The sequence below is a fragment of the Calidris pugnax genome, unplaced genomic scaffold (assembly GCF_001431845.1).
Source record: "Calidris pugnax isolate Ruff unplaced genomic scaffold, ASM143184v1 scaffold21, whole genome shotgun sequence".
NCBI lineage: Eukaryota > Metazoa > Chordata > Aves > Charadriiformes > Scolopacidae > Calidris > Calidris pugnax.
In genome coordinates, this window is record NW_015090770.1 from 2,391,332 (window position 1) to 2,411,014 (window position 19,683).

Here is a 19,683-nt window from a genome sequence, read left to right on the forward strand (position 1 = left end):
TGTAGATTATGGTACATAATCTAATAATAAGACTCATGAACCAAATGATAGCCCCAAGGGGAGAAAAAAAACACCCAAAAAACCTACCACACAGCCCGAGCAAATTCTAATATTCTCCCCACAGTAACCAACTTCTAAGCCCCTTAAGAAGACCCTTCATCAAGGGAAGCAGAAGCACACTTCCAGGGAACATGAAGTATGAAAGGGCAAAGTCATCACCCCAACATACCCAGACAGCAAGGAATTTTTTCAGTTCTACATTTCTTAAGTCTTACTGCCAACAGAGCACGTCACAAACACAATCAGCATAACACAAAGCCGCCAAAAGTCCTCAAGATAAACGTGTTGGTCAAGATACACAGGCATGTTTAATCTTACCAACAGTGAACAAAAACTCTCCTTCTGAACTTCAGCATAATTCAAACCTCCCATTTTGAAAAAACTTAGCGAAGAGTCCAAAAATTGCCAAAAAACTCTTCTCACTAGATATTCAGTCTACAGGTAAGCGCATTAACCAAGGAACTCCGCTTCCTCTGCATCAGCACAGGAAGAGCAACTGTCTAGAACCGCATCACCATTTGTCTTTGCCTTCTTGATAGCAAAGAAAATTCAAGCCGATTTCCACCACACATACTCTAGATATATTTAAGGTTATTCCATCCTTTCTAATCAAAACAAATCATGCAAGATATTTCTGCTTCTTCACCACAAAGCTTAGAAAGTAATTCCTGGAAATACACCAGTTATGTCACAAAAAGGTGAATAAACAAAGTATTTTGTTTCCAATTAGAGGAATCAATAGTTCCACTATAATTAAGCACACAACTAGCTGCTCTGACAAATTCTTTGTAGCTTCTGCAAACAGAATCGTAAGTAATTCCTACAGTCCAACACACCAGAATGGCTTCTTGTAACAATGGGGCTCTGAAAATTTTCACACTGCCACAGAAAGAAGACTTACAGATCCAAAGAAGGGAAAACAGTAGCAAAAAAGTATTTATTAAAAACCATGTTATTCAAATTTCAGTGAGGGATTAAGACTCATATTTGCTCCTTGGAAATAGCAGAGCCGAGCAATCCTGTGAGAGTGGGGCAGAGGGTCAGATCTGCAGATGAAGTTTTTTGAGAACAGTAAAATACTGTTTCCACAGCCAGAGAAACGTGAGGGTGGGGAAAGGAACAAAAGCAACAGCCAACCAAACACCCTTGGAGTGTTTTGTGCAACATTTTTCAGCACAGAAAAGCTATTAAGACTAAAAAATGACGTTGTATTAGGTCTGAAGTTTTGGTTTCATACGTTCAAATATTAAAAAAATACTATGGCATGTACAATTTGATCTCCGTGGGTGCAACTAAAAATAACTTAGTTACTAAAACATTTTTTCTCCAAAAGGGCAGTTTTCTACCAGCTGAAATGTCTATGTATTTAACTGGAAGTCTCACGATGACTGCAGCTCCATCAGCTTTCCTTATTGACATGGAAAGCAGCCTGCTTTCAGTCTTCTGCACAAACACCAAGTCTGCTCAGGTAGCTCTCCCAAGCTGCCTTCCTGTACTTCTCTGCTTCTTGAAGACGGTCTGAAGCTGACAAGATGCCACGTCCCACAATGATGATATCTGAACCTTTTTCACTAATAACTTCCTTGGGGCTTAGGTACTGCTGTCCAAGGTTATCACCTGAAATAGACACACCATTTTCTTTAGTTCATACAAAACTGTATCTACAAAAAACCTCCTACTACCTACTAAAAACCTTCAAAGGTTCATGATAGATAGATTGGTTACACAAAGAAGTACTGATCAGGATTACTGTAATAAGCTCTAGCCTTCTTAAAACAGGCAAATCCCCAAACATTCACATAAAAGCTTGAGATTTCACTTCAGGTTTCATAAGAATTACGTACTGTAGAGAAACACATCTTCCCCAGCTGGTTCAGTGATAAGCTGTTTAGTCACTATAAGACTTCAAACTCATTAATATTGCATCTGTATCAATATCAATAGTGTTACAATTAGACTTTTGTATTTGTTTTTAAAAAAATCTTTTTTTCTACTCCTACTGAGAAGTTGTACATCCAACCTAACACCTACCTGAAGGCATTTCACATGTATTAAGGACTGTGCTTTATGGTATGCATAGACTTCAGCACACAAACAATGCTGTTGGTTGCCTTTCAGAACTCACAAGAAAGGGACCAGTGTACCCAGAAACACAGAACGGCAAATACAGACTCCTCCCACCACAGAACCAGCAACCAAAGCCTCTTCAGAAGTCACTTTTTCACTGAAGGCTAGATCACTCACTGTACTTACAAACAGGCTATAAATATTTCAGAAAAAAAAAAGTTAGTTACCTCCAGCTTGCAGCTGCACTCCTGGAGTTAAGTGAAGAAATTCCGGTTTATTACTAACTCTAGATCCAGATATGAATCCAAAAACAAAATCTGAGTTGTCTTCAGCCATCTGTACCTGAAAAATAAGTAAACAGTTACAAATTATATACCTAAAATTAAGCTTGACTGTTTCTCATCCACCTTTTGACACTCCAAGCTCTGCAGGGCAGGGGTATGAAACACCTGTTCTTGCTTTACCAACATAAACCCTCCCAGAGCTGACTCACCCCTCACTGGTCCCACTGCACTTACAGCCAGGAATGTGAATTTTATGTTTCTTTCCATGTTATAAATAATACAATGAATGAACTTAAACTAATTAGAAATTTATTGCTAAAGAAAAAGAAAAGGAGAGGGGAGGGGCAATAGCAAACTCAGCATGTTGACTAGAATTCAGTGTGAACTCCGACCACTTTACACCACTAGCCTACAGCTGCAATCTTTAAACACCACAGCATCAGATTCCTGAGTCTCCACAGGAAAAAAAAAAAACACCCTATAATAGTTAGAGCTGGGGAGACTTTTGGAAGTGCAAATATTAGAAGCACACAAAACCTCAGTGTCACAACACTTTACAAGCTTTTAACCTTCAACAAGACTGCCTACTTACTGCAGCTTTTGTGTATTCACCCGTTGCAAGTGACCCTTGGGAACTCATCTGGGCAATCAGGAGACAGCCGCGCTGGAGAGGAAGACCTACTTCCTTCAGGCCTTTCACCACCCCAGGGCCTGGAACCACGTGGGCATTAATGATGTCTGCCCAGGATCCGATTCTGAACACACCACCTGAGAAGATGGACAGCAAGACACAGACATATTGTTATTAGAAATGCATTAAACTGGAAACAGAAGTTAAACAAAACAAGCTGCAGGGTAAATCATTCACATTTTAAAAGACAGTTTTACTGCTGAAGCTTGACAGTTACAAGTTCAGTCTCATCAGACAGCCTAACCGCAAAGCATAATCTCTGTTTTACTTTTCACAAACACTTCTTAGCGTCTCGCCTGTACTATTCATTGAGATGCTTATGGTAACCTAAACATTTGCTGTCACAGGTGCTACCTTTCAATACAGCATGGAGATCATATGGGACACAGATCAGGAAAAAAAAGGTTCTACAGTTGCAGATGCACTATGGACTGAAAGCCGTGATGAGCACACAAGCATACAGCAGCAGCCTGCCTTAAGAAGCCACGCTGCACCTTCTCACAGCAAACGACGACTCACAAGTACTTACTGAGCACAACCATTGATTCATAAAAAGGTTTAGGTTGGAAGGGACCTCTGGACCCCTGCCCTCTCAGCAGGGTTAACTTCAAAGCTAGATCAGGTTGCTCAGGACTTTGTCCCCTTGAGTCTTCTCCAAGGCTGGAGATTCCACAATCTCTCCTGGCAACCTGTGCCAGCGCTGCAGCTACACACACCCGCAGAAAAGTTACAGTAAATCGAGGCTGATGATAATCACCTTCATATTGATGTTTCACTGTGTTTCCAATGTCTGCAAATTTCCTGTCTTCAAAAATCAAGAATTCATGTTCATCTGCGAGCATTCTCAACTTCTTTACTACCTCTTGGGTAAAATCTTTCAGGATGTCTACATGAGTCTTCAGGATGCAAATGCTGGGGCCCAGGGTGGCAGCTACCTGCAGCAGCTCTTTGGAGCTTGTGACATCAGCAGAAAGGCACAAGTTTGTTTGCTTCTTTTCCATGAGCCTGAGAAGCCTGGCCGCAACAGGGTGTATCCCCTGCAGCTCAGCACGAGCGCTGAAGCTCAGCTCTTTGCACAGTCTCTTCACAGGAGCGTGGCTGTTCCGAGCCACTGGCTCAAACGCATTCCCTTCAATGAACTTCTTCACCTTTTCAACCATCTCAACGGCCACTTCTCCCTGCTGCTGGAGAATCTCCAACACCCCAGACAACGTGCACACCGAGTGCAGGCGAATTCCACATTCCTCTAACCTGGCTTTCCCGCCCTGCTCCCTGTCCAACAGCACCACGGCATCCGTGACTTTTAATCCTTCTTTCTGAAGAACTTCCGCAGTTTCTAGTACACTAGATCCACTTGTTACCACATCTTCAATGATCAAGCATGTTTCTCCTGGATTAATGGTGCCTTCCACCAGCCGCTTGGTACCTTAAAAATAAAAGGCAACCACTCCACTGAATTAAAAAAGTTTAAGAGACCCAAAAAAACCTTAAAAGTATCAAAACTTTAACCTCCTATGCTAATATAAACATCATATTTGTTCCACAAACGAGCCTAAGCTGCAGTGTACCCTGAAGTCCAATAGAAACAGACTTCAAGAGAACAGAGATTTCACATTTACTTTCAGTATGGAGAGGTAATTTGTTTAATTATTACCTGATACAGGTTATCACAGTTCTTATCACAGCTCAGTCACTGACTTGTAATTAAATTCATAAGGACCGCTACTTCTCCAAGTGAATAAAATACTTCTCTACATTTACAGAAGTTGTTCCACTAACAAAATGATATATTGTTAACAGCACAAACGTTAATCTTTAGAGGACTATCGAAGTTTATTATTGCCATGAAGTGAATGCTCAGAATTTCAAACTGCTTTCTCCACTTACTTTAAAATGTCTTTAAAGCAGCCAAGTTATTGGTACTCCGTTCTTATCACAGCTCAGTCACTGACTTGTAATTAAATTCATAAGGACCGCTACTTCTCCAAGTGAATAAAATACTTCTCTACGTTTACAGAAGTTGTTCCACTAAGAAAATGATACATTGTTAACGGCACAAACTTTAATCTTTAGAGGACTATAGAAGTTTATTATTGCCATCAAGTGAATGCTCAGAATTGGAAACTGCTTTCCCCACTTACTTTAAAACGTCTTTAAAGCAGCCAAGTTATTGGTACTCCTCAGCATACTTCCTGTTTTCCACAAGCATTATTCAGTGCTTAATATGCCTGTTAGAACAATTAGAAGGAGTAAAGCCCCCAAATGCCTTTGCCCTAGCCAACAGGCACACGTCCATGAAAGGCCTCCTGGGGGGCAACAACAAAGGATGCCCAGCTTTCCCAGGAAGCAGCAAGCAGCAGGAGAACATTATGCAATGAGTGCAGTGTTTAGTGCAGTGTTTAGAACCACCACAGCTCAGAGAAGGAGCGAACGTGCAGCTTTGCAATCCATGTGACACCGGAAACCCTGTGCCAGGCAGTTAATTGCTGTCACAATTGACTCGTCCTTCACAAGAAGGAACAGCAAACGTTTTTATGTCTGGCACGCTGACTGACACAGGCGTCACTTAGTTGTGACGAGCATCCTTTCTAAATGAACACAGTTAGAAGAGGATAGCTTTTATCATATGCCCAAATCTAGTTGCTATGGCAGGTTAATGTTCTAGTCTTCTCTCCCCCTTCCCTCTGCCAAAATCCAACAATTGGTTCAATGGGTAGAGAATTGACTGCTTCTCACCTAGTCCACCTTGCCCACTGATGACAGGGCTACAGGATTATGAAAGAAAAAGGGATTTGAGAAGTAAACGAAGATGAGACTAGAGAGGTTCCTCTTAGAGTTGATATGCAAAAAGTCCTGTTTAGGGGTGAACGTGGCACTGGTTTCAGCATATCAGAGAAACCAAGTTATAAAGCTCAGCTTCTGGAAGAGGCCAATAACCCTCAAACCAGTAACACTGCTGAAGCCAAAAAAAAGACACTGCTGAAGCCAAAAAACAAATAGAACTGTCCCTCTCAAGTGTCTCCCAATCTACTACAGCAGGATTTAAGCTGCACCTTAATCACCAACCAGCTAGGAGAGCCTGACCAGTTTGGGATGCTGTGGGAGGTATGTTTTAGGGGGAAAGGAGGCTGCTTTTTGAATTGGCTGTAATAGCCTTAGACTGGAACAGAGATGCAGCACATTACGAAAGAACAACAAATAATATCAAGTCATATCACAAACAAGACAACAAGCAGTCATAAATTCCTGATTTGAGAGCTTTACCATAGTCCTTCCCTTCCTTCCTCCGTATAAGCATTGGAATCTGATTCTCAGAGCAGATAATGGTGGCCAATGGCAGCGCTGTGTAAGGAACACCACACACGCAGTCATACTGGAGCCCAGCACCTTTGGCTGTTTGAAAGAGAAGATCTGCAACCTGAAACGGACAACCAGGTATTTTTTGAAAAGTCACACAGCAGCAATCACAACTAAACACGTCTCCTACCAAGGGTAGCAACGCAAACGCACAGAAACCTCTCTCCTTTACACCACTTGCCAGTCGCTGTCCCTACAGCGAGCAGACAGCCCGACACCTCCACCCAGCGGGCTCCAGGCCAACAGGCCACAGGCCAGGCCCTCCGGAGAGGCCCGGCAGCCCTCCCGGTCCTCCTCCCCACCCCTCCCTTCAGCTAAAAGAAGGCCAGAGAGCCCCGAGACCTCCCAGGTGTCGGCACAGACCAGCACCCTTGAGGCACGGACAAGCGCGGCCTGGCACCCCAGCCCTTCTCCGCCGAGCAGCGCCTGGCCCGGCCCCTCTCCCCCCACACCGGCGGCGGTCGCCGGGCCCCGGGAGGGAACCCCCCTCCCCCCCCCCCATCCCCGCACCTGGCGGAGGAGCAGCGGGTGGGAGACGAGGCAGCGCAGGTCGATGTAGACAGGGGAGGCCTGGCCGCTTTTCAGCACAAAGTCGCCGAAGCGCAGCCCGCCCGCCTCACGCAGCGCTGCCGCCACGCGCACCGCCGCCGCCATCGCGACCCGGCGCGGAGAGATGACGCAGCAGCGCGGGAGGGGGGAGCGGCGCGCGCCGTGCGCATGCGCGGCCGCAGGACGAGGCTCCCTGAGGGGAGCGCGATGGCGGGGGCAGGCCCAGCCTCCGGCGGGACCCATCGCCTCTGGGCGCCGCCCGGGTTCCCCTTTACCGGGCTGTGGGGCCCAGCCCCGCACGGCAGAGAGCCCGGATCCCCGCCGCCCGGCCCCACGCCACAGGGGGAGGTGTTCGGGGGTTTGCCCCGACCTCCCCTCCGGCTGCCCCAGTAGCATCTCTTTCCACAGAAGAGGGGTGTGCAGCCAGCCAGAGACTTTGTGCTGTGGCTCCCAAAAGGCTGCTTGGTTTTTGGGGTGGCCTGCGCAAGGCGGAGAGTTGGCTGGAGAGGTGGGCCCTTGCTCCTGTGAATGCCCCTCCAATAAAGATCGGGGAGTTGGAACAGATGATCTCTGGGGAGTTGGACCAGGTGATCTCTAGAGGTCCCTTCCAACTCTGACAATTCCATGATAACATGAAACATGAGGTGAATGAAGCCATCGTTGAACCCCGAGTTGCCAAGGTCTCAGTGGAGATCGCCGTACGTGTGAAATAAGACTGACCCCGTCTTCTCTGAACAATTGTATTTAATCAAAAAAGCCCAGAAACTGCATCATTAGTATACTCTATTTATAGGAATGCAAGGACAGAAGATGTACAGTTGGAAGATACATCTGTAGATGATCATATATACTGCAGTATAGTAATAACAACATGGGACAGCAAGTAATCACCTCACAACAGTACACATGAGTGATTAGACTTACAAAGGAAATATTTACAAACTTACCTTTACAAAACAACATTGTGTGCGTACAAAATGAAATCTGCAATAAAACTGAAGATACATTTAAGGCAGACCAGCAATACACTGAAATAATTAAGGCTGTGGAATTACTTTGCACCTTGAAAATGCTGAGCTGTTAGCAATACTGTTTCTTTTGTCCTCCTTCAGTTGATTGTTGCAAAAATTGAAAAGCATCAATATATTCCAGCTGTTAGCTCTCATCTCAGTGAACAAATCTGAGATTTAATTTTTAGGGTTTTTTTTTTTTGCACTTTCTATTGCATTTGCCTTCCAAAAATTACCAGCTAATTGACCTCAGTGGCAGAGCAACACTGAACAGTTTGGTAGAAAGAGAGGTAAAAGCACCAGCATCAGAAGTTGGACATGAAGGTGAGATATGGCTTGAGTAGAGATGTTGGTTTTTTCACTAGCTCCATAATAAAGACTACAGTTACAGCGAATATTCAGCATCCTGACGCTATGGTAACACTCACCACTATACAGATCCCAGAACGAGAATTCATCACTTGATGGCAGTGTGCAGTCAGCCTAGTAAAATGGGATTTTATTTTATTTCCTTGGGAAAGCACCATTTTCTGACGGGACATGAATGAATGAGCTGGGAATTAAATCCAAGCCCTGTGTTGGAGGAGAATCTGCCTCTGCAGTGGAAGGAACAGAAACAAAACCAGGTGGTTAGCCCCTGTGCACGTTAATTCTCTCTTAGACATTTATATATACAGACTAGCCTTTACATCTGTCTCGGATGTTTATATTATCCCAGGTCACTTGATGCAGTCCCCTCACTGCAAGGGTATTAAAATTGGGTTATATATAGTCAAGTAATAATGTGCGGTTCTGCATTTAGCCTTTATTCACGGTTTCCATAACAAAGGCCCAATAGCATGATCAGAAATGCCAATGAGCTCCACTGAAGCCGCAGAACTTGTACAGGTCAATTGAGGGCACAGACTTTATCTCAGCACTTAGTTTAAAAGTAAAATGCTTTTAAAGATAAATGTTACTGGAAAAAATAGAGTCACTTAAAATAAAAGGGCAGTAAGAGTAAAAAAGACTTGTTGGTACAAGTAGGAAGAGAGAAATTTTATAAATTTTAAAGCCAGGATTGCTTTAAAATATTAAATTCCAAACCCCTGGACTGGCTGCGTGTCATCCCTGTAGTAACATGCGTAGGGCGTTTGGCAGCTCGGTGGAGACATGGGGGTCACCCACAGGGCAGCAAGCGCTTGGGACACAGGATGACAATGTTACAGGGGCAATCAGATTTCCTGTCCGATGGCTAAGAGTGAAACTACCTGGCCGGGCTGCTCCGAGTGGAGCAGAGAGAGAGAGGAGAGTTGGTTTCTTGTTGCCACTTGCACTCTTTCATTGTGGCCATCTTAAATAATGAGTGGCACATGTCACCGGGCTTTGTGTTGCTGGTGCCCTTGCTGCTGCCTTCCTGCAGGCCTGCCACCCAGCCCAGCCCCAGGGTGACACTGTGAGCAAGTGTTCTTTGATGTCAGTGCAGAGTAAGGCCACCGTGAAGATGTCTGAAGGTGGTGGCTGCGTGCGTGGTGCCAGTCTGCACTGGGCTTCTGCTGCTCCATTGCTAGTAATACTGTTGGTCATTCTAGCTGTTCTGAAGCTGCCACAGAAGCTGGAAGGTGCAGATACTGTCACGCCTTCACTCGGCCATCATGGGAATACCCTGAGTGCTAAAGCTGCAGGTGGAAATCTTTCCCTCGGAGCCAGCTGCTCTCTGAGGAGCTTTGTAAGTGCCCAACGGAGATTTATGAGAAACAGTGTTTCCCCGTGTTTGTTACAGGCAATATTTCATGCACCAAAAAATCCAGTACTTGGAGAATGCTGCAAAAGGGGATGGCTGTGGTGCTTCTCACCCAGTAGGCTCACTCCAGGCCTCCTTCCTGAGCTTCTGCAATCTCTTTATGACAGAATTACAGTTTACTAGAGAGTTAGAGGTCCTTTGGGGTCTGCAGAGAGGCCACAGGTTGGCTGAAAGAGACCTTGAGAGAGCAAGGTCAGAATACTTCCTCTGTATTTATCATACGGCAGCATTTGATGTCAACTTGATTTTATTTAGGCACAAGAAATCTTTGAGATAAAATGCAAGAATGGTTGATAATCACAAATGAATCTGGACGTACTAACTTGTAGTACTTAACTAATCTGAGTTTTCCTGAATGTGCTGTAAGAAGAGCAGTGCCCAGGAAGAGGAGTTCTCTCTAACACAGAAAAAGCAGAACCATAGAGGAAAGCAACTCCATAACATTCAAAATCTTCTGAGTTCAACACCTCCAGCTCTCCCTTGTTAAGAAATTGTCTTTTTTGGAATCTAAGCAGCAATACCTAACATGTATCCTCTTCCAGCCTTTTGGTTTGGTTTTTTGGGGGTTTTTTGGTGTTATTTGATACCAATGAAAGGCTTAAATATCCCTTTAAACAATCCATCTCTTCCCCTCTGTGTATCCAAAGTGTCTGCTGTTACAGTTTGAGATGTGAATGTAGGAGGTAAGAAAATAAAATGATAAATAACTCCAGATTTCATGTGATACATGAGAATTTGTTTGTATTAGTGCCAAGTAGAAAGTCTGTGGCTTAAACTGTACCCACAGGCCTAATAAAAGCTGTGGGTTTTATAAACCACACTTCCACAAATATTTTTTTAAGGGCAGCGCTATCACAGCACAAAGAGCCAGCTTTGACAAATAGGAAGCAGTACAAACAGTCCTGTAGTGAGAAAGTACCTGAGGCTGGTGCTAATTAAAGATACCCCTTGATGACTGCTGTCTGAAGAAGTTTTGGTTGCTAAGAAATCGCATGCTTCGCACTCTTGCTCAGGATGAGAGTCTGGTCTATGTCTAAGAGGTGCTGCTGGCTCACTTAGACAATGAGCTGCTGCACGACAGAGGGGAACTGAGATAGGGTTTAGCCTTATGTGAATGCCATCTCTTTCTGGCTGGATGGGCTTTGAGCATCCTGGTCTAGTGGGAGGTGTCCCTGAACATGGCAGGGGGTTGGAAGTAGATGATCTTTAAGGTCCCTTCCAACCCAAACTACTCTATGATTCTTTCAAGCCTTTGCACAACTCCCCTCTGTGTTAGATCTCTCTCCAGCAGCCACACAGCCTCGTACACCACTTCTGGCTCTGCTCAGGCACCCGGCCTCACTCTCCTGACTGTGGCTCCCTGACCTCAAGATCTGTTCTTGTATTGCATGCACATGGTGCTGAACTTGAGGTTTTGGTTTTTTTTTGCTGTGCCTCCTTTCTTCTCCACTAGCGGAATACTGACCACTCCAGTGCACTGATAGAGAAGGGCCAGGCCTCCATCCTTCCCTGAAGCTGAGCTCAGAGGTGGATCAAAGAAAGGACTAGCAGAGCCCTGAGAGTTTAACAGTCCTTGCAGAGTATCTCCACCGCCTGCTGGCAGAGACAGCTTTTGCTCCTGCAGAGATAGCGCAGGCTCACAGTGCAGTTACTTGGATGGTAAATTAAATTTGACTCTTGCCCTTACAAGAGACTCTATACTGAGCATACTCAAGCCCTTTTATCCAGGAAAACCTTTGGCAACAAGTGATATTTCCCATTATAGGCACAGCAATGGCACTCAGCACCGAGACAAAGTCCTCACATGACAGGGGGGGAAAAAAAGTCTCTCTTTGATCGTCACCTTACAAGGCTGCAGAATTTTATGGTGCAGCAACAGGATGGGGAAGCCCCAGGCAGGGAGGTGTTTCCCTTCCCAGTCCCACTGCTAGAGAGGAAGGTTTGGCCAGTCTACAAACTGCTGATTTGTCACTGCTGACTCCCTGCGTTGGTTATATTTAAGGCTGGCTCCATTCACTGTAACATCAATATGAGGATGTTGCAACTTGGCTTGCAAGAGAGAAGTGTTTTAATTGTGAATATTTTTTATTTTATTACAAATGAGGCTTTGGACATAAAAATATCCTCACGAATGCTTTGGTGATGAGGTGCTAATGGAGGCTGAGAGATATTTACAAGTTTGGAAATGAAACAAATGACATACTTTAAACACTGAAAACGATTTTCAAGCTGTAAGCACAAGGGTGAACTCACCACTCCTACTGCACTCTGAAAGGCTTAGATGGACTTTGGGCCAAGCAATTCTGAAGCTAGAAATGGAACAGGATCCTTTAAATATATATATATATTTATATGTATGATACAATATATGTATACTGAAAACCTGTGATAGAAAAAAATTGTCTTCATCATCGTCATCTAGTTTACAGATACTGCAAAAATTGGACACAGCCTTTTCTCAATGCACAGGTTTTGCAAAAGATTTCTGTACAGTGCTTATAAAATGCTTTTAAAAAAACCCATCGTAGTCCCATTGTGCTTAGTCAAAACTAGCTGTATGCTCCAATGAATTAATTGCCTTAATCGTAGCTCTGGAAGGTACTGCATGTTGACTTGACACAGCAGAAAGCCCGAGGATTAACGGGGGATTTTGGTCTGAGCACTAACACAGCGAGAGTGTATCTAAGCCACGCCACCACGGAAGCCGACCCAGCCGTGAGTAGGGCCTGATCTTGCGTGTCCTACACAGGCAAAGTCCCCACCAAAATCACGGCAGACCCGGGAATATGAGGCGTGCAAAATCTGTTAACCTGGAGCAGGCTTGCAGTGATTTCAGCAAAAACTGACTTCAGTCCAGTTCTGCAGTACGTGCTAAGGTCAGCCTAGTCTCACTCCCCCCAACTACCCTACTCCTAATCTCTTGTACATTTTGAAAGCAGTTCAGCAAGATCAAGAGGATTTCTTATAAGGCTGCCTCACAGAGATTAAGGCAACTGCAATTTTGGCTCTCATTTCCAGTTGGTGATTGCTTCCCGTGGTCCTGTTTTGGGGTGGATGAGACAACAGGCCGTGTCCCAGGAGGAGCCCACCAAGGGGAGGGAGCGGGTATCCACCGGCCGTTACCTCCTTTGCTTTGGTCCCGAGGAACTGGGCAGATGCTGCCACCTCCGCAACGATTTGTGCCCTGGGGTCAGGGAAGCCACGTGAAATGTAAACGCCGAGTACGGGGCTATGTACAGAGAGATCTGCTTTGTGCCTGCTCGCTCCGTGCGCCAGCGGTGAGGGACCCCGGGGAGGGGGGCATTACGTGCCTGGGTTCAGCCTGCTCATCAGGAAACTCTTGACGCTGGGCACCGGGTGCACGTCGTACTGGTGCCTGCGGCGCTCGATGAAGGAAGCCAAGCGGGAGGTATCCAGCGGGATCTTGGAATAGCTGCTGTTGTGCGCCTGCAGCCACGGATGCTGTAAACAAGTGGCCGCTGTCGGCCTCCTCCTGGAGTCTTCCTGGAGGATAACGTTGATGAAATCCCTGGCGGCGTGACTCACATCGGAGAAGTACTCGGGCGGGAAGCTGAAATCTACTCTGCACACATTGATACAAGTCTCCTCTTTGCTTTCATCCAGGAATGGAGAGACACCACTTAACATGACGTAGGTGAGGACGCCGATGCTCCAGATATCCGTGCTCAGGGAGACAGGAAGGCCTTGGATAACTTCAGGAGCTGTGAACTCTGGGTTTCCAAGGAGGTGGTGGACGTGGTAATGACCTGTGATCTGAACTGCGTCTTCTAAATCAATGATCTTGACACGAGGTACTGGGATTCTTAAATCAATGAGCAGATTTTCCGGCTGTTGAAAAAATAATAACAAAAACTTAATTATGTTATATTTTTGCAAATCAGATGTGTAGATTTCATTTAGGTTTAATAGCCAATCAAATCTCACAATTAATCAGGTATGTGAGGTACAGATCAGGAGAGTGAATGACAAGGAAGCAGCTCAGCTGCTGTTTACACTGCTATAAATTCAGATCAATGCTGAAGTTGCACTGACAACATCCTCCTTTGCACTAGGGCAACACACTGGGATTTTGCACTTTGTCCCAAATACTCACAGTTTTATTTTCCCAAATAAATCTTGACAGATTAAAAGCACTGACAGATTTTTAAATTTTGATGAGATTTGTGTGTCTCTGATACAAGTTTGTTTAGATTCCATTTGTTTACATGGCAACTGGCTACATAAATGTGCATAACTTGTAGCAGAAATGTTCTTCATGAAGTAAATATTCAACTTTGCTCCCACCACCACGTGTCCTGGGAGGGAGTCTGGTGAGTGCCATTACTGTCGCTGTCACTTGACATGGATGGAGCTGTCAATGTTCCCATATCAACCAGTACCGGTCGTGCCTTCAAAGCCAGAGTACAATTATATTTCATCCCAGTTGGTTTTCCCTCTGTTTTACCAACTCTTCCAGTATTTAAGATCTTTCTCAGTGGGAGATACCAAGCATTGCCTTTACACTCTGCTCTGGGGACTTAATGTGGATTTTGCTTTCTTTGCTGAGATTTCTGAATTTTCTTCTTTCACCCTCTCTAGACTCACTTTTCTGTCCTATAGCCCCTCATCCTCATGCATATTTTACTGCTGCCTCATGGTAATATAGATATACACTGCTGTTCAAATCTGTTTGCTCTTCTCTTGTGCAGTCTGCATTGACAAAATCAAGACGTTCTTGAGCGGGATCCTGGGAGAAGACAGTCCATGGCTAGGTCTGCTGTCACTCCCAATGCATCTCCTGCTCCCCACTTAGCAACAGAAGGTGCTTTATTTAGCATCCCTCATTCAGGAGAACTGTAAATAGGTCACAGAAAATTGGCTTCCCACCTTGTTTCTGGGAAGTATCTTATGATCAAAGAGAGAATTCAGTGCAGTTTCTTACCTCTAAGTGATACCTACTTTTTGACAGGTCCTATAAATACATGAGAAAATACAAACAATCTCACAGAAAGAAACCAGAATTATTTAGCCTTTTGGGACTAATGCTCACACAAGATACTGTACAAAAGGAATCTTATTTTTCATAGTGGTCGTAGGCAGCAGAAGAATGAAAGCATCACTTCATCTGACATGCCTGGGGGGTTGGAGAGTTGAGAAGAGACCTCCTTGGAGCCAGATTGTCCACTATACAAGAAAGTTAAATTCATCACTCTTTCTCCGTTTTTAATTGGTGCTTAAGTCTGCAAAAAAATTATAGATTATCTGATCTCCTTGGCAACCGGAATCAATGCTGCAGATCACAAAACTCAAAACACTTGATCATAACTTCAATCACTAATTCTCTGTCATCCAAGATAACTGGGATGTCGGTGGGGACAGCAGTACAATGCCGAATCCAGGACAGCACGGTGCCTCCTGCCACGTGTGCTAACAAAAGGAGGTACAAGCAGTGCTAATCCAACTGAGTGTGACATCAGGGAATGCGTGAATTTCTTCTCCACAATGCAGCTTGTTCTTCCTCTGAACCTCTCCCTGGGTGGATTTCCCACCCGGTTCCCCTCTCAGGCTCTGCAGCACAACTTGGGGTGCTGCTTTCCTTCACCCCTGCTAGCCCTCCCCACCTCCTGCTGCCCTGCACCCTCCTCTCTCTTTGCTCTGGGATCTCCAGGGCTCTGCTGTGGATGTGAGGGAGACGGATGTGAGGGAGACACATGCTCCTTCTGTTCTGCCCTGAGCTGCCTGGGCACAAGCCAGCTCTGCTTAGCAAGCTTGGTAGCTAAGATGGTACAGGTGTGAGCCCAAACCATGCCCCGTGGATTTATAATTCCCCTTCAACTTGCTCCTTCTGTTCTGCCCTGAGCTGCCTGGGCACAAGCCAGCTTTGCTCAGCAAGCTTGGTAGCTAAGATTGGGTGTGAGCCCAATCCATGCCCCGTGGATTTATAATTCCCCTTCAGCCAGGTGCTAGTGACATCTCACTCTTGCCTCAGACACCCTCCTTCTCCATCATTACATCCGAAAGCTCTTGAGAACAAACAAGTGAATCAAGAAAACAGGTGCATCTCTTGTCTGAAGGAAGAAAAAAGAGCTTGTGTTGCAGGTCAGTAAGTCTTTAGTGATCATCTTTGGGGCACAGACTGCACCTTCTCCCAGTTTATACAGTTGGGAACTCTCTGTACCAGGGCACTAAATAATAGCATTGTTCTCTTTTCTTCTTACCTTTATGTCTAAGTGAGCCACTCTGCAATTGTGAAGATACTGCAAGGCTTCCATTGTGTCTCTTATATAGAAAGCGACTTTTTCCTCCATTAGTTCATCGTGGTTCATTAGATAATCTAAGAGACGACCGTCATCCATCCTACAAACAAATCAAACCCTGCACATGAAAGATCACGTGATATCTCTAGGAACAGTTAATATTTGAAAACAAAATTGCAATGGAAACTTTGTGACCTAAAAATGGAGGAAACCGAAATGCAAGATCTGATGAGTATTTAATGATATCTCAACACACTGCAGGCCGTGGAAGTGGTAGAATGATTAATCCTCAATTGTTATCTCCGGTCCTTGAAAAATTTAGCAACAGTCTCAAAGTAAACTCATTTGCTTAAGGATGGATTCATTAGATGGAGGCAATTCCTTTGAAAACGGATCCTCTTAATTATTTGGATTCATCTATTTATTTATAGAGCTGCTTGCATAATGCAGAAAAGAAAAAAAAAAAAAAACACTGACATTTTCAGCTGGTACTGTGTTCTGTGGGAAAACTAACCCAATAAAAGTTTTCCACCTAGTTTTATTTTTCTGTATAAATAAACAAGCAAATAGCCCCAATACACTTTGTTGGATATACTGTAACGAAGAAGCATTTTGGATCTCAGTTGCTATTTCTCCTTATAGGGGCAGAGTTGCTACACGGCTCTTTTCACCAAGAAGTATTAGAACAATGTAGGCTTCAATTTAGCTGAAACATTTACCCGAATATAAAAAATGAATAAAACTGCCCAAATAAATCTGAGGCTATTCAATGTGACAAACTAACTGCTGGTACAATTATCCAAGCTTCACTGGGGGAGAAAGCAGTTTTATTTGTCCCTCTGAATCTTATTTACTGTAAAGAAAAGACTGTGGAAGCTCTGCAGAAAATGGGTATTGCATTTGACATCATGATCAATAAAAAACAGGTGACAAAATCTTTCCCCCGCTGAAGTCAGGCTGAATTTTGTCCTGGGCTTTGACAGGGCTGTGATTCCTACCCAGACACTTGAATTCAAGCTGCATGTACTTACAGTTCCAAAACCAGTATGTAAGAAGTAGGAGATTCGTAGGTATCATGGATAGTGATGTACTGAGGATGCTGTAAGTGCTGTAACAGAGCTGCTTCGTGTGCTGCCTGCTCTTTCTTTTTCATTTTTTTACTAATGAATTTTACAGCAACGTCCTTCCGTGTGGCTTTGTGAACACATTTCTTTACTATGGAGAATCGTCCCCTGAAAAAAAACCCAAAACCACAGAATAATGAAGGGCCCTCATGAATTAATCATGCTTGGTTTTTGATGCAATAACAGACTGATTTTCGAAGTGTTCTTTGATTCGGCACATTAATATTTCACAAGGAATCAGACTTAACTAGTTGTTCATAACCTTTTCCAACAAAGAGCCTCCACCTCTTACCTGGGTGTAGAGATTCTTTGGGGATTAGCAAACACTGAGAGCAAACGGTGTTGCTTTGCTTTGTGCAGCCAAACTGATGCCCTCTAACAATCTCCCCTGGGTTCAATTTGCTGCCACTTTTACAGGTTCTCTCTCTTTTTTTTTAGCCTATGGGTCTCCCTTTTCCAGTTGCTTTAATAAAGAGCCCAGACTTTCTCAGACAACTAAAAGAAAAGCCTTGTTAAATAATCACAAACCTATCATTTTGTCTCACTGTTTCAGATGCACAGTAATAAATTAGGAAAAAACTTGGTGCTTGAAAGCATTTAGGAAACTTATACAGACTAGTACCATTCCTGAAAGTAAACTACTCAGTGAAACCATGTGCTGAACTCAGCCTTTTGTCAGTCCATCACTCTTCCTTCTACAGAACCAGAGAGATTCCTATCCTTTTCAGCCCCAGAACTACTTCCCTCTGATCTCTGAGGTGAAGAACTAACTGCATTAAGGGGAATTGTTTGCGTGCCCCCTATCTGTTCAATGGACTGTCCCAATCAGCAAAGCGCTTTTGCGTGTGATTTAAGTCAATCACGTGCCCAAGTGCTTCGGCAAACTCAGCCTTTGAGGTTAAGCATATCCAGAACCAACAAATTGTCACGACTTCAAAAGCTCACATCAAATCAGAGATGTCAGAGGAGATACCAGCGAGAGCTGGCAGTGGCTGCCAGACATTTGGCCGCCTAATTGTTCCCAAGTTTGCCAGGTTGCAATCTTCAAATCACGACTGATTTTGAAAAACAGGAGTAAGTCCATATTTCACCCGGTCTGTATTTTAATCAGTACTTAATGTGCAATGGTCTTTGAAAGGAGCAGTTTTCAAGTTAACTACAAAAAGCAACCTAAACTTTCTTCCAAGGAAAAAGCTTCAAGCTGCTGTGCTGCTGTTTTATTGCAGCGATAAGCGTGGTTAATATTACCTCCCAATCTCGTGCAGCTCGGTGTAAGCCAGGTCAAAGTTTTCCTTCCACGAAATAGTGGCACCATCGGCAGCAGAGTCTTTGAGAGAACAAAGCACGTTTGAGAAAGCGTAAAGTTAATGACAGTTTCATGTAGACTATAAACTGCATATTTTAAAATTATGGGAGACTATATTTCTCAAAACAGCAAAGATTACCGCTAGGAGTCCAGTTTCATACTGCTCGGGCACAGCTCCAATGGGTTGCACCACTAAAATCCAGAGCTCCCCAGAGGAAGCTGTGGATAAGGTGGATTCAAGTCTGTCCTTGCAATTTAGGGCTGAAAAGGGCCACACGGCCATTCTAAGGCACGTCTGTGTGTAACTGGGAGGTACAGCTACGCCATGTGAGCTCTCATGTCACCCGGCACAGGCTGAGCCAGTCACAGACCTAGGCACTGACTGGAGCTACTAAAACATGGGGAATGTGGGCTCTGCTCACAGCATTGCTGTGGGTGAGCTGTACCCCGAATTCCTGCAGTGCTACGTGCTGGGGGTTCGCCTCCATCACAGCCTTCCTATTGCTCAGAGCAGGGGCTACGTTCTGCAAGCTGACTTGTGGACCCCAGCTGAGCTGCCCAGCAGAAGCCCCTGATGCTACCAGCCTTATGGAAAGGTGGAGGACACACTGGACAGGATGTGGAGCCTGTTGCCTAGAGGTGAAGACAAGAAATGGTCTTGGGATAGAAAGCAGGGACCTTCTAAGAAACTGCAATAGCTTCTGTGATGAAGGAAGGCTGTGAGCCCTGCTGGAGAAGCACACATGAAAGGTCCTTTTAGTGGCAAGAGCTGGCTCTGAGCACCTCCAGGCTATTTCTTGTATTCCTACCAGGTCCAGGATCAATGTTTCTATCAGGACCCATCAAAGCACACCATACAGACCCCACATGTGGACACCTACACGCATCAGCCCATCCTCGCTGGGTCCTACTCACCGTACTCCGGGAGCCTTACAAATTCGGATGGGTCACTGGGCAAGCTGATCCCCCAGGGGTTGCTGGCACTCACTCGAAACTGATACTGGCAGCCTGGGGACAGATCCTCGATGACGAGGTACGTGTCCAGAGTTGAGGCTACCGACTGCTGCCAGACTTGTGAGCCTGCATTTCACAGAAGGAGAGAAGGAGGGCTGAAGGAAACAGTCTGAATACGTTAACTCAGAGCAGAAGCTTTCTCTACCCAATTCATGCAGCACCCTGGGAGGTTAAAATCCGC

At 44.8% G+C, this 19,683-nt stretch overlaps 2 protein-coding genes across 11 annotated transcripts in view; both read right to left on the minus strand.

Moving 5' to 3' along the window:
- Window positions 1-618: 618 nt before the first annotated feature.
- Window positions 619-7,116, minus strand: UMPS (uridine monophosphate synthetase). Its single transcript, XM_014940259.1, has 6 exons — window positions 6,970-7,116; window positions 6,367-6,520; window positions 3,860-4,528; window positions 3,004-3,179; window positions 2,355-2,469; window positions 619-1,677 (listed from the first exon to the last, which is right to left on the minus strand). Exons 1-6 carry the CDS (start codon window positions 7,111-7,113, stop codon window positions 1,496-1,498), a joined length of 1,440 nt encoding a protein of 479 aa, XP_014795745.1. The 5' UTR covers window positions 7,114-7,116; the 3' UTR covers window positions 619-1,495.
- A 621-nt stretch (window positions 7,117-7,737) lies between these two features.
- The window catches only part of KALRN (kalirin, RhoGEF kinase), a 546,132-nt gene continuing 534,186 nt past the window's right edge, over window positions 7,738-19,683 (minus strand). For 5 of the 10 annotated variants that reach the window (XM_014939313.1, XM_014939255.1, XM_014939245.1 and 2 more), the window contains 5 exons: window positions 19,404-19,568; window positions 18,431-18,509; window positions 17,090-17,290; window positions 16,020-16,158; window positions 7,738-13,650 (listed from right to left, as the gene is read on the minus strand). In XM_014939313.1, coding sequence (XP_014794799.1) covers window positions 13,105-13,650; window positions 16,020-16,158; window positions 17,090-17,290; window positions 18,431-18,509; window positions 19,404-19,568 — 1,130 coding nt within the window. In that variant the 3' untranslated portion in view covers window positions 7,738-13,104. The remainder of the gene's footprint in view (window positions 13,651-16,019; window positions 16,159-17,089; window positions 17,291-18,430; window positions 18,510-19,403; window positions 19,569-19,683) is intronic. The other 5 variants (XM_014939225.1, XM_014939206.1, XM_014939214.1 and 2 more) reach the window with 1 other exon arrangement.